At 42.1% G+C, this 11,943-nt stretch overlaps 1 protein-coding gene across 5 annotated transcripts; it reads right to left on the bottom strand.

Moving 5' to 3' along the window:
* Positions 1-918: 918 nt before the first annotated feature.
* Positions 919-11,178, bottom strand: btbd10b (BTB (POZ) domain containing 10b). 5 transcript variants are annotated; one of them, XM_070832900.1, is made up of 9 exons: positions 11,044-11,178; positions 10,383-10,534; positions 7,965-8,161; positions 7,252-7,561; positions 6,961-7,063; positions 6,402-6,522; positions 5,910-6,107; positions 5,698-5,808; positions 919-1,982 (listed from the first exon to the last, which is right to left on the bottom strand). In XM_070832900.1, exons 2-9 carry the CDS (start codon positions 10,481-10,483, stop codon positions 1,651-1,653), a joined length of 1,473 nt encoding a protein of 490 aa, XP_070689001.1. In that variant the 5' UTR covers positions 10,484-10,534; positions 11,044-11,178; the 3' UTR covers positions 919-1,650. The 5 variants fall into 5 exon arrangements, with proteins under 5 accessions (XP_070689001.1, XP_070688993.1, XP_070689009.1 ...); XM_070832892.1 differs by lacking the exon at positions 11,044-11,178 and adding an exon at positions 10,964-11,037; XM_070832908.1 differs by lacking the exon at positions 11,044-11,178 and adding an exon at positions 10,964-11,037 and having other exon boundaries at positions 7,965-8,158.
* Positions 11,179-11,943: the final 765 nt, after the last annotated feature.

Here is an 11,943-nt window from a genome sequence, read left to right as displayed (position 1 = left end):
CCATTATGCCATAATCATAGGATGTCTGCAAACACGCCTGCAGCAGAGGAGGAGGAAGCCCAAAGCTGAAGGACATGGATCAAAGGGGGAGGTCAGCAGGTCTGACCACTGACTTCTCTCACCATCAGCTCAGTGATCATCTCAGCGCCACGTGGGGATTAGCTGGCAGCTCTGCTCCTCTCTCCAGCAAATTGCTCAAGATATGGGGCTATATGTCTGACAATATGACTTCAAAGTCAAGCACCAGCCTAGAAAAGAAAGTGCTCTGGTACCAGGTACATTAAAAAGATATTGGCTATAAGAAAGAGGTAAGGGAGGAAGAACATGAGAAGCCCTTAGGGCAGATAAAAACTCAGAAACATGTTTCTTCACAGATGGATCCTCTCAGTTTTTCTGTGCAGTCTTTTACCTCATAATAAGGCCAGGTGAAGGGCACGAACCTCACTGATTAAATTTTGTATTGCTGGATTCTTTTTAGCCTTTAAATCGGTTTTTGCTTCTCCGTTAACTCGATAACACATATGATTTCTAACATAATTTCTTCTGGTTTGCTTCTGGACTCTCTGGAAAGTCATTTTTACTCTGTGGAAAATGCTTCCTGGCAGCACACACAGGAAACTCTTTTAGGATGGGGATTAAAGCAAGAAATATTTGTGGGCCTGAAGAGTTGTTCAAAGTTAAGCCCTGGTTTAAAGGAGATAACGGTCAATAAGTCATGTAGTTGTTTACATCGCATTTTAACTTTGTGTCAGGCCAGGAGGATGGTGGGTGCCAGGGAAAGGATGAAGACATTTTAAAACTAGACAAATCACAGCAGTGTTCACTCACTTCCTTCCTTGATCATCACATCAGTGGCATCAGTGGTCTTAGTGAAACTACCAACAGGTTTTACAATCAAGGATGAAATATACAAAACTGATACTTTGATGTCTTTATTTAATGATTTTAAGTTTTATTTTTTAAACATCAATTTCAAGCTTTGCACAAAAAGATTCTGACCACAACAACCTGTGCTCTGCTTAATATTTTGGCTGAGGGAGGAGCATAACATCACATATCAGATCCAGCCAATGACTAAATACCCAATTACAAGATTCAAAGACATCTGAGGAGTTCAACTGGAGATCATGACACTACGTGGTGATAACTGGTTTTCTCAATGACCTGAAAACCATATTTTCTCCATATCAAGTCTTATATTCTTCCCCCCAAAGCACATTTAGTAGTTAGGCCACCCAAGAGAATCAAACTCAAACTTATCAGTGAAATAAAACCTGTGAGAAAACAGTGACACCACAAGTGCTCAGCCAAACCCATCAAATTAAGGTACAATAACAAAGTAAATACTAATGTTAATAATAAGTGTTTTACTGATTTTTTTCCAAACAGAAAAATAAATTCCTTTGGTCAAGTAAAAAACAAAATGAAAACAATAGTGAACTCTTCCTTTCACCAGTCTTTTGTCCCTTGTGTTTCTCTTTTTTTTGTTTGTTTTTACAGTCAACCAGGTTCTTGAGGCTCTAAGGCTGCAAAGGAGGTGTCAAGGCAATATGGTTATGGTGCCCCTGGCGCTCCATGCTGCAGCATGCTGGGAGTAGGACTAGAGGATTAGGAGAGGGGCAGAGGCATTGAAAGAGGACCAGCGTGTCCTCAGACAGCAGGTGAAGGTGCATCAGGGTCAGGCTCGTTGCTGTAGTTGTTGCTGTAGTGATTCCCACTAGGGGGGTGATTAGGTAGGATGTCCAGTTCATCCACTTGAGGACCAGGGTGCATCACTACCAGCTGGTCCTGAGGGATGTCTGCTGCTGCTGCTGCCAGGTTAGTGATGGACTTGGACTTGACACACTGGAAGTCCACATGGCGGCTTTTACCCTCTTCCTTTTCCCAGGACATGCGTATGAAGGGCCTCTGGACGTAGTTGTAAATGACCTCTGGGCGACCGCCTGGTCGTTTTTTCACTTTCTCTTTATATGTCGGGTAGCCTGCCGAAGGAGCAGCACGGATAAAGCATTAGCGCATATTGTGTTGGCAAGTTGTTGTTCACCTTTAGTACAAAAACACCAGAATCAAGGTACAAGAGCTCATCAACTTGTATTCAAGAAAACAGCCACGGTCGTGAAATACCCGCACATTCTTTTGTGACTTCTGCTGTTAATAAAGTATCCAATCACACAGTTACCATGCTAACATTGATCAGTAGGGCTGATGTCCTCTGGTCGGTCGGTCGGTCACTAGTGTTACTTTCGTGAGGAGAAATGCCTTCTTAATTAGGGGGCCGCTTGCAAGCAAGGCCCACTATTGTGCCAGCTATGCAAAGCATAGGGCACAATAGTGGGCCTTGCGAAGCAAGGCCCACTATTATTATTCTGTTCGTTTATTTGACTTATTATTCTTCTTCCGTAGCAAAATTTCACGGCGCTACTCCTCCCAGAGCTTTCGCACCACACACACAAAAAACGCACCAAAACGTGCGGCTCGGTGGCGGTCGAGTTGCTATGACTTTTCCAAGTAATCGAAAAGCACGTTTTGGCGCAACGCGGCAAAACGTGCGCCAAATTTGCCATAGAAAATGAATGGGAAAAATTTTCAAGAGCCGCATTTCTTCATCAAACTTCAAGCCCTCACAGCTCCCTCATACGTTCAGCCAGAAACTCCATTCAACCTGTAAAACGTTCATCATCTCGACCTCTGTCAGTACATCATTCAACCCCGGTCGTAGCATTCACCGTTTCACCACGGTCGCCGTTCAAAAAAAAAAAAAGTTTTTCGCTCCGTTTTCAGATTTAACATTAGTGTGTGTGTGGTGGAATGTTCGGGGCTAGAGTGGGTGATGTCATCGCTAGAGTGGAGAGGAGCAGAAAAATCGTCTGAAGATTTTGTGAAAAACTCGCTCTCATGCCCACAGCGTGTCACGCAGACTCACTATCTATACAGAAAAACGTAGGACTGCTCGGGCCGGTCGCAACGATGTGACTTTGGACCCACAGAAACGCACGCAGCTCCCGCTACGAGCCTCCAAGCGACGGAAACTGACAGGAACTGCCGCATTAAGTGCCATGTTAACTGGCAGCTCAAATCTGAGGAGGGAGGCAGACGCAACCACTTTTCTAACCTGCTCCAGCTCTCTCATTTCACAAGTTAGAGACCTCAAAACTACACGTACGTGTTCAGCAGACCCTCCTCTGTCAAATGGTTCACACGCCAAAGCTCTGACACTCAAGTAAAACCCTCATTTTCAGAGGCATATCACAGCTCAAATCTCCATGAAAAGAGCTGTGTCTCCCCAGAGTGGCTCATTAGTCAACATCACCATAGCAACCATCAGGTGATGAGTGACCTCTGAGCCCCACAGAGACACTGAGCATGCTCAGTTGGTGGGAATCAGGTGATAGATGAAATTTGACCAGCAGAGATTTGAACTGAACAAATTGAACTGTCTCACACACACACACACACAGACACACACACACAGACACTCACACACACACACACACACTCACTCTAACACACACACACACACTCACTCTCACACACACTCACACACTCACTCACACACACACACACACACACACACACACACACACTCACTCACACACACACACACACACTCACAAACACACACATTCTCTCTCTCTCACACACACACACACACACACACTCACTCTCTCACACACACACTCACTCTCACACACACACACACACACACTCACTCACTCACTCACACACACACACTCACACTCACTCCCTCACACACACACTACCTCACTCCCTCACACACTCTCACTCACTCACTCACTCACTCACTCACACTCACACTCACTCACACACACACTCACTCACACTCACACACACACACACACACACACACACACACACACACACACACACACTCACTCCACCCATACATACAAACAACTACATGTGTTGACTCACAACAGTCACAGGGACTCTGCCAGAGTCCGATTTTCAAAATAAAAGCCCTGTGTTTTTCAAAATAAATTTCATCAGATTGTTCATCTGTACATCCCTCAACTTCAATTTGTGCTGGTCGAAGACCAGCACACACACTCACTCACACTCACTCACTCACTCACACACACTCACAGTCACTCACACACACACACTCACTCACTCACACACACTCACAGTCACTCACTCACTCACACACACACACTCCCTCACACACACACTCCCTCACTCCCTCACACACTCTCACTCACTCACACTCACTCACTCACTCACTCACACACACTCACAGTCACTCACACACACACACTCACTCACTCACACACACTCACAGTCACTCACACACACTCACTCACTCACTCACACACACTCACAGTCACTCACACACACACACTCACTCACTCACACACACTCACAGTCACTCACACACACTCACTCACTCACTCACACACACACTCACTCACACTCACTCTCTCACACACTCACTCACTCACACTCACTCACTCACTCACACACACACACTCAGTCACTCACACACACACTCACTCACTTACACACACTCCCTCACACACACACACACACTCACTCTCACACACACACACACACACACACACACACTCACACACACACACACTCACACACACACACACACACACACACACACACTCACTCACTCACTCACTCACACCCAGACACACACTCACTCACTCACTCACACGTCTGAGCAATACGGACGTGGCACGCACCACGGCGGCCCCCGCCTAAAATTTCTGCGGGAAATTTTCTAGTTCATTATTTTCTTGTATTTATTATGCTGTGACATGGTAAATCAGCACTAGTGGAGGACTAGTGCTGGACTAAAGGGAGTGAAGAAGAAGAAGACATTAAATATTAGTTTTAATAATTCCTAGTTAGTGTCCCTTAAAAACAAAAACCTAGCCCCTGTTTGGGCTGTTCGATAAAATCAGCTGAGCCTGATCTCATGTTCGGCTGTTCGATGCTTTCAACAGTATCAGGCTATGATTTGAGTTGACGTGGAGGTGGGGCCTCTCCGTTCTAAACAAGCCCAAAATTTAAATGAAGGCAGACTCAGAGCTGGACCAGCGCATTGGGGCCAATGACACACTCTGGCGTGTGGCAATATAATTTGTCAATTGAAATGTTAGTGTAGTATTTATTCATTTTAAAAGACCATAATGCTTAAAACATAAAGCTTAGGGATGAAAACTGCGTAAGTGGATTGAAAGAAGAAATTTCTTCTTAAGAACGGTTGGTGAACAAGGTTAGTTATCTTCCCTACCCTTTTAGAACTCATTCTATGTAGATACCCTGTACTTATTTCATCCTCACTCACCCACACTATTAATTTGAATGTTTGACACCTTCCGTTTCACTGTGCCTTTTATTTGTTTGGGTCAGACGCCAACTTTTTAAGGTCTTTTTAATGTGTATTATCAGTTTTCCAGCCATATCCACTCTGCAGTAAACTGTCATGTCATAAATCTGTCATGCATTTGTTTTTCCCCTGGCCTTTGTTCTCTGAATTATAGTTGTCCCATGAGAGCTTTGCTGCCCAAAATAAGCACCACTGTTGATGTAGTATTCTGCTCATACATTATGCACTGCTATTAATGGATCCTCTTGCTTGATTTCTTTGTCTGAAGTTTACTTGTCAGCCCCTCAAATTGTGACGGAATAATATTCATTTCATTAAAAACTCGCACAACTTACCTTCAATGCCCAGTCTTATTTTCTTCAATCCTCTCTCTTTTAAAACTGATTTGGCAACATCTCGGTTCTCAATATACTTGAAAAATCTGTACAGTTTTGTGCTGTAGATGACTGCAAAGAGAAGAAGCAAAAACAACATTTCTGTCACATATCTGTCTGTTGTATATGTGCAGACCTGTGTGTCTGTATTCTGTAGTGGTGTGTGTGCTCACTCTGTGAATACTCCTCTCCCATTTGTGGTGGATATTCTTCATCCCAGTCGACCACATCATCGTCAGTGAGGACTACAATGTGACATTCCCTCTCTCCACTCTGGGCACTGGCCACCATCAAAGGCAGAACCATTTCCTCCAGGTAAAACTCAAATTGTCGCCGAGCTCCATCATTGGATAGCTCATGCATCAGGGCACCTGATAACAAACAGAGATTGAGATTATTATCTGGATGATGTGAAACTCCCAGGACCGTCCGCCATTAGTTAAACTTGTGAAAAGCCTTTAAGGCCATAAATAAAAACTGCATATAAAACATTCATACCTACAACAGAACAGATTAGTGATTATGTGCTTTCTTAGCTGCTTGACATGTTTTGTGTTCTGTAAGGCTGAAGAAGGCAAAGAGAGAAGGCAGCCTCGCGGAGCTCTCAACCTGCCACTTTTAACACTTCACTTTAACAGCTTCAGTGCGCCAGAGGAAACACTCACTAAGGTCTCTGCATTTGATGGTGCTGTAGTCAAAGGAGATGCATAGATAGTCACACGCCTCACGCAACTCAGGGATGGAGATTCCATCAGGACAGCGGATTATCCCAGATTTGTAGTAATCCTGTCAATTAGACAGAAATCACATAGATGGTGGTTATTGCAAACACTTTCAATTCACTGAAAATATAAAAACACACACAAAGAAACCAAATGCCTAAACTGCCAACACTTCATCAAACTCATTCATTTCTCAGTCTGTCAATGTATGTGTATTAATGTGTGACACTAAATGTAAAGCAACAGAATTAAATGTACTACAGCTTTGTCTTTGCACTTGATAATAGTCCCAACATACAACAGCCTTGCTATAAATCCCACTTTCATGAAGGTCATGAGGCTCAGTTTTTTTTAATCAACAATATCTTAGAGGGGTGTCAATTCAGCGGCTGTACTTTGTGGGGCTTTTGAACTGTAAGGTGTTCTACTGTGAGATGTTTCTCATTTTTAGTCTACCTGATTTAAAGAACTTTAAAGGAGAAAATGTTAGAGGAAAACTGACCAGAATTGCTCTGAAAACTGTTGAGCTAATGCCTTCAGCAACCTCGTACTCCCCCTTCTCATTGGGCCGCGTGAAATTATGTTCTCTTCCAGATCCAAACATTCTGAAATAAAGAGGTTTCGGTTAATTCTCTGAATCACAAGCAATGGAAACCCAAAATTTCCATAGCACTTTTACATTTACGTTTGAATGCATATACATTTTATTCAAACATTACTAATTAGTAAAATACTTTGTTTCTTTCTGTAATGAGTAAGGACAAATAATAATGATGGTCAAAGTATACAGTACCTCCCCAACATGGTGTTGGGTTGAGCAGTGAAGATCGAAGGATCCACTACAAAGCGCGTATTGTCAACAATCAGAGTGACTCTTTCTGAGGTCCGAATGTTTCTGTTTCCGACGGTGGCACTCGCTCCTCCCTCCTTGGGATTCTCGTAGACAAAAACCATTTCTCCCACTGCCAAGCTTTTGAAGGTGCCTTCTGTACTCGACAAGCTGCTATTACGACTGCTCACCACCCCGCTGCTGCTGGAGCCACTGGGAGAGACTCTCTGAGGCCGTGGACTACTGGGCCGCGATGATGGGCCACCATCTCGGTCTACAGACAGACAGACAGAACAACACCCCATCAGAAAGGAAGAAAGCAATGACTTACTTATCCACAACTGGATTAGCTTTTTTTGTATTCATCAGAAACATTCTTGAGCAACCAGCTTTGGTGCCATCTTTGGCATCCATTTTAGTAATGCTGCCTTCTGCTAGTAATATCTGATCTGAAACAGACTGGAAAGGGCTCTACACAGAATGTGTCTTGATTAAAACAAAAAAGGTGGATTTTTGCTGACTTTATCCACTGACAGCCAAAAACAGCAGGGATACAAACCATGTCTAACCAATAAGTTGATAAATGCAGTCAGCTGTTCTCAACAGTAGCTGCCAAGAGCTGTGGACCTCTAACATGACATCCATGTAAGCCCTCTATTCTTTCCATGCACACTCACCGCTGTTGTTTTGACGGGTGGGTGAGGTGACGTTGCGAATGCAGGGGGTGAGCTGGCCTTCTCTCTCATGAGAGGAGTCCCTGGAGCGATCGCTGGAGCGGCGGCGGTCACGTGAGCGGTCACAGCCTCCGCTGGCACCATGCAGGCTCATCTTCCTCTGTTCAGCCTCCACTCGAGATGCTCGGGCCTGACTGCTGCTTTTCAAAACAAAAATGTACTTAACATTCATCTCCATTTCTCACAAACACACAGGCACACCTATTCCTGGTGGACAGACTGAGGAGCTTTGCAGATGTTGTGCACAGCACTTCTGTGCACTTGTTAACATTACAGGTTAACACCACTGTGCAATTGTTACCAAGAATAAAAATAATTGCAAAAAACATATCTAGCACTGCATGGAAAAGATTTCCTTCACACTTTAACAAAATTGCCACACTGTTTATCTTCAACATCAGGTTTACACACCTACTCTCACTAGCGATGGAAGTGTGAAACATTGCTAAGTATATAGCACATTCACTCCAATTGGCTTACACAAGAGGCCTTAAAAACATGTGTAACAACCAGATCTACCACATTCTGCAAGCTTATAATGAGGAGTAAGACACACACACTTAGAACGCAGCCAAGTCGTGTTGTCACATCATGCTTAATATATTTTACCTGACACTAAACCAAAATCTGAGATGCCCGAGCCTTTAACACACTTTAACACTTTGTAAACACAGTTACAGAAGGCAGTATATGTATAGTCCAGTGCAAAAAGATAAAAAATGCACCAGAAGATACAGGATAGTGCACAATGCAACTCACTGTCAAATACTAGTTTCTAACAGGTCAAATCAACTAACTGACAGAAAAAAGGCATGCAAGTTATTAATTTCATTAAAAGCAAGAAAAGGCTCATCTGCAGGGCAATAATGTGTAGTGAGCACAAACCCACCCACCAACCACAGGCAAACATCACAGGTGGACCATCCTCGGTCTGACACGACATACACAGATCTAAACTGCCATCCTATACCTTCAGTAGAACCCCCCCCTAAAAAACTGCTACAGTCAAAAAAACAGTATCATAAATTAGATTAGATTTTAGTTAACAGGAGGGAACAGAGATGCCTTCCATAACCAAAACCAAGCTTAGTATTAAGGATAATACAAAGTGGAATATGTACATACATGTGTCAAAGAGGCTTTGATGTGATGTAATTTGCATATTGTTTCATTTCCGTTGTGTAAAACGTTGTCACATATTAAACTGCTTTCATTTGCATTTTCAACACATAATCACGTGGTAGTTTTAAAAAAACTACACTGCCATTTTGGAGAACAGTTCCCTAAAGCATTACACAAATATTATGTCATATTGTAGGCACCGGTCTTGCAATATATTGCCCACATTATGACGCTGTCATTATAGCGGGTAGGGATGGGCAGTGTGGATAAAAGTCTTCTATCATGGTTAGGGCTGTGTCTAACAATTGTTTTTGTTAAAAATTAATATAATGATCATTTTCTTGATCAATAGTTCGGTTTGTAGGACATTAGAAAACAGTGAAAAATGTTGCTCTCTATCCTAAAGTCCAAGATGACCTCATCAAATGTCTTGGTTCATCCTACATATAGTCCAAAAACCACCAAAAATTTAATTTACTTTCATGCAAAACCAGGAAAAGCAGCAAACGCTCACTTTTGAGAACATCAAAACATATTTTGAATTTTTGCCTGAAAATTGACTTAAAAGGGTCAGTAAATTATCAAACCAGTTGCTAATTAGTTCTCTTACAATCAACTAATCGATTAATAGACTAATCATTGCCGCTCCATTGATACTATCTGAAACTGTAGAGCATGATCACAAAATTTAACTTCATACAAACACATCTGACATACCATAGACAGATGAAATATCCAGGAATCTGTTTTTGTCTAATTCCCTAGATGAAAAACCCAGAAATACAAGGTTCATTAGATTTACAAACAGTCCTGCTACATGATCTATAACATTATTGGTAATTATACAGTCAGTGATATTTAAAGGAACGCTTACCTTGGAGCAAACTGTTTGGCAAAGTCTTTGACCATTGATAATAAATGTATTATGACATGATCCAGTTAAACTCCAAACAATTTTGACTTACATCTATCACTTAATACATAACTGGAGCCATGTACAACATACACATAAATAATCTGATACACAGATACATTTACTATATGTTTATTATGCTTTGAGCAGTAATTTACGTTTTTTTTCCACTTTTATGCCATATTATAATTTCACATTAAGGGACAAATGTGTGATTATAATAGATCTATAATCCAACATTAATCCTGTACTTCTAACAGTGAGTGACACTAAACGGATGCTGAGGACCCTTCCCCGGATGTCTGACACATAGTTAGCCAGCTCACCTCGAATGCTTGCAGAGTTTGCGAGGTCGGCTTGTTGCTTTTCGTTCCCAGTTTTCGGTGTCACTGGAGTTACTGTCATATGACTGCAGACGCGCTGCCATCACCCGTACAGGGGGGAGTCCGGTCTGGATCTTTCACCGTTCATAATCTGGCTAATGGCGAAATCAACAAGTCAGTTCGATCCCCTGATCAGCCCCTAGCAAACCACAGGCGAGCCAATTGTTGTCAGCAAACGAAACAGCTAGTTAGGGAGTTCACGTGTGCTGTCCAGCAAGATGTGAACGAAGCAGGGTGACCATGGTTGTCGTTGACGTTAAATCACTGGATGAGTATTACACACCTCAGAACAACATCTTGTCAACGCTGCTGTCAGACTGAGTCAGCCTGCGATTAGGTTAGCTAGTTTGCTGTGTTAGCATATCTAGCTAGCTAGCATTAGCTGCCGTTACTAGCGGCACCATACAACACTATGAACATAATATTATGGGCCAGCTGTGTGGCTAGCGAAGTTGCCCCAACAGTACCGACACAAAGGCAGTCATATTCAAGGCAGACACGGTAAAATATAATAAAATAGCTACCCAGTTTGCTACGTTTTCCGCTGTAGTGTAAATCCCAGCCGCTCACCAGCTAACCAGCCATCTCCTTTCAAAACACTCACCCAGCTGACGTCCAAAGTGACGACCGTTAACGGCTTGACGTGATGACGCACACAAAGCTAGGAACGATCAAAAGATAGCTATTGCTAAACTCCCTGAACTACATTAGCTTTGTCTGAAAGGTGAATTGGACTTTAAATTAAATAGTCATGAAGGGGATTGATTGTTTTTCAACAGCTGGTTGAAAGAGTTTTACTTTTTTCCTAAAAAGGAATTGAGTGGGCGGATCTCGCGATATGTTGCGTGTGCGACATTTTTTTTTATTGCTAACTTTATTGAGAAAACAGTAAAGTGATAAATTAGACTAATTACATGATGACATTACAAATACAGATAGAGTTGAAATAGATTTTGTTAGAAGATTCAACACCTCTAAAATTCTGTTCTTTGAGGAAAACTGGGTAGATAATGATGTTAATGATGATGATGATGAAAATGAGCTTTTCTTTAGATCTAATATAATGATGTTGAATGAAGTAGGATATTATCAAAAAGAAATCAGGCAACATCTTGCCAACATGTTTTGTGGGAGAATAAGCCAAAATGAATTCTTGCAATGGTTTTTAAAAGGGTGTCTCGTTCTTAAATTTCCTATTTGAGCTGCCTTTCATGCTTTTCATAATCTGTCTACCCTATGCTTTCCTGTCTATCATAGCTTTGTGAGAACAGAGACGATAAAAATAATGAATTACAAAAAATATCAAAGATGATTTGAAACTAGAATTAGAAAGTGCTGATAATGCAACTGCAGTATTTGGAGTATGGTCTCAGCCTACGGGTATGCTGTTGTCAGGTTTATCTGTATTTGTATAACCAAATATCACCCACAATGTTGTGGTGTCCACCTCAATCCAAGAACTTTGATAAGATGAAAAAAGCCTTAATACTTTCTGAAATAGAAG

This window comes from Pempheris klunzingeri, chromosome 1 (assembly GCF_042242105.1).
Source record: "Pempheris klunzingeri isolate RE-2024b chromosome 1, fPemKlu1.hap1, whole genome shotgun sequence".
In the NCBI taxonomy this organism is placed as follows: Eukaryota; Metazoa; Chordata; class Actinopteri; order Acropomatiformes; family Pempheridae; genus Pempheris; species Pempheris klunzingeri.
The sequence above is the reverse complement of the archived record's forward strand: the minus strand, read 5'-3'. Positions and strand labels throughout refer to the sequence as shown.

Coding starts and splice junctions, on each gene's coding strand:
- btbd10b (XM_070832900.1), bottom strand. CDS start 10,483: ATGGCAGCGCGTCTGCAGTCATATGACAGTAACTCCAGTGACACCGAA. Junction 8,162..10,382: donor AAACTCTGCAAGCATTCGAG/GTGAGCTGGCTA, acceptor TGTTTTGAAAAG/CAGCAGTCAGGCCCGAGCAT. Junction 1,983..5,697: donor AATAAGACTGGGCATTGAAG/GTAAGTTGTGCG, acceptor CTCCTTCGGCAG/GCTACCCGACATATAAAGAG.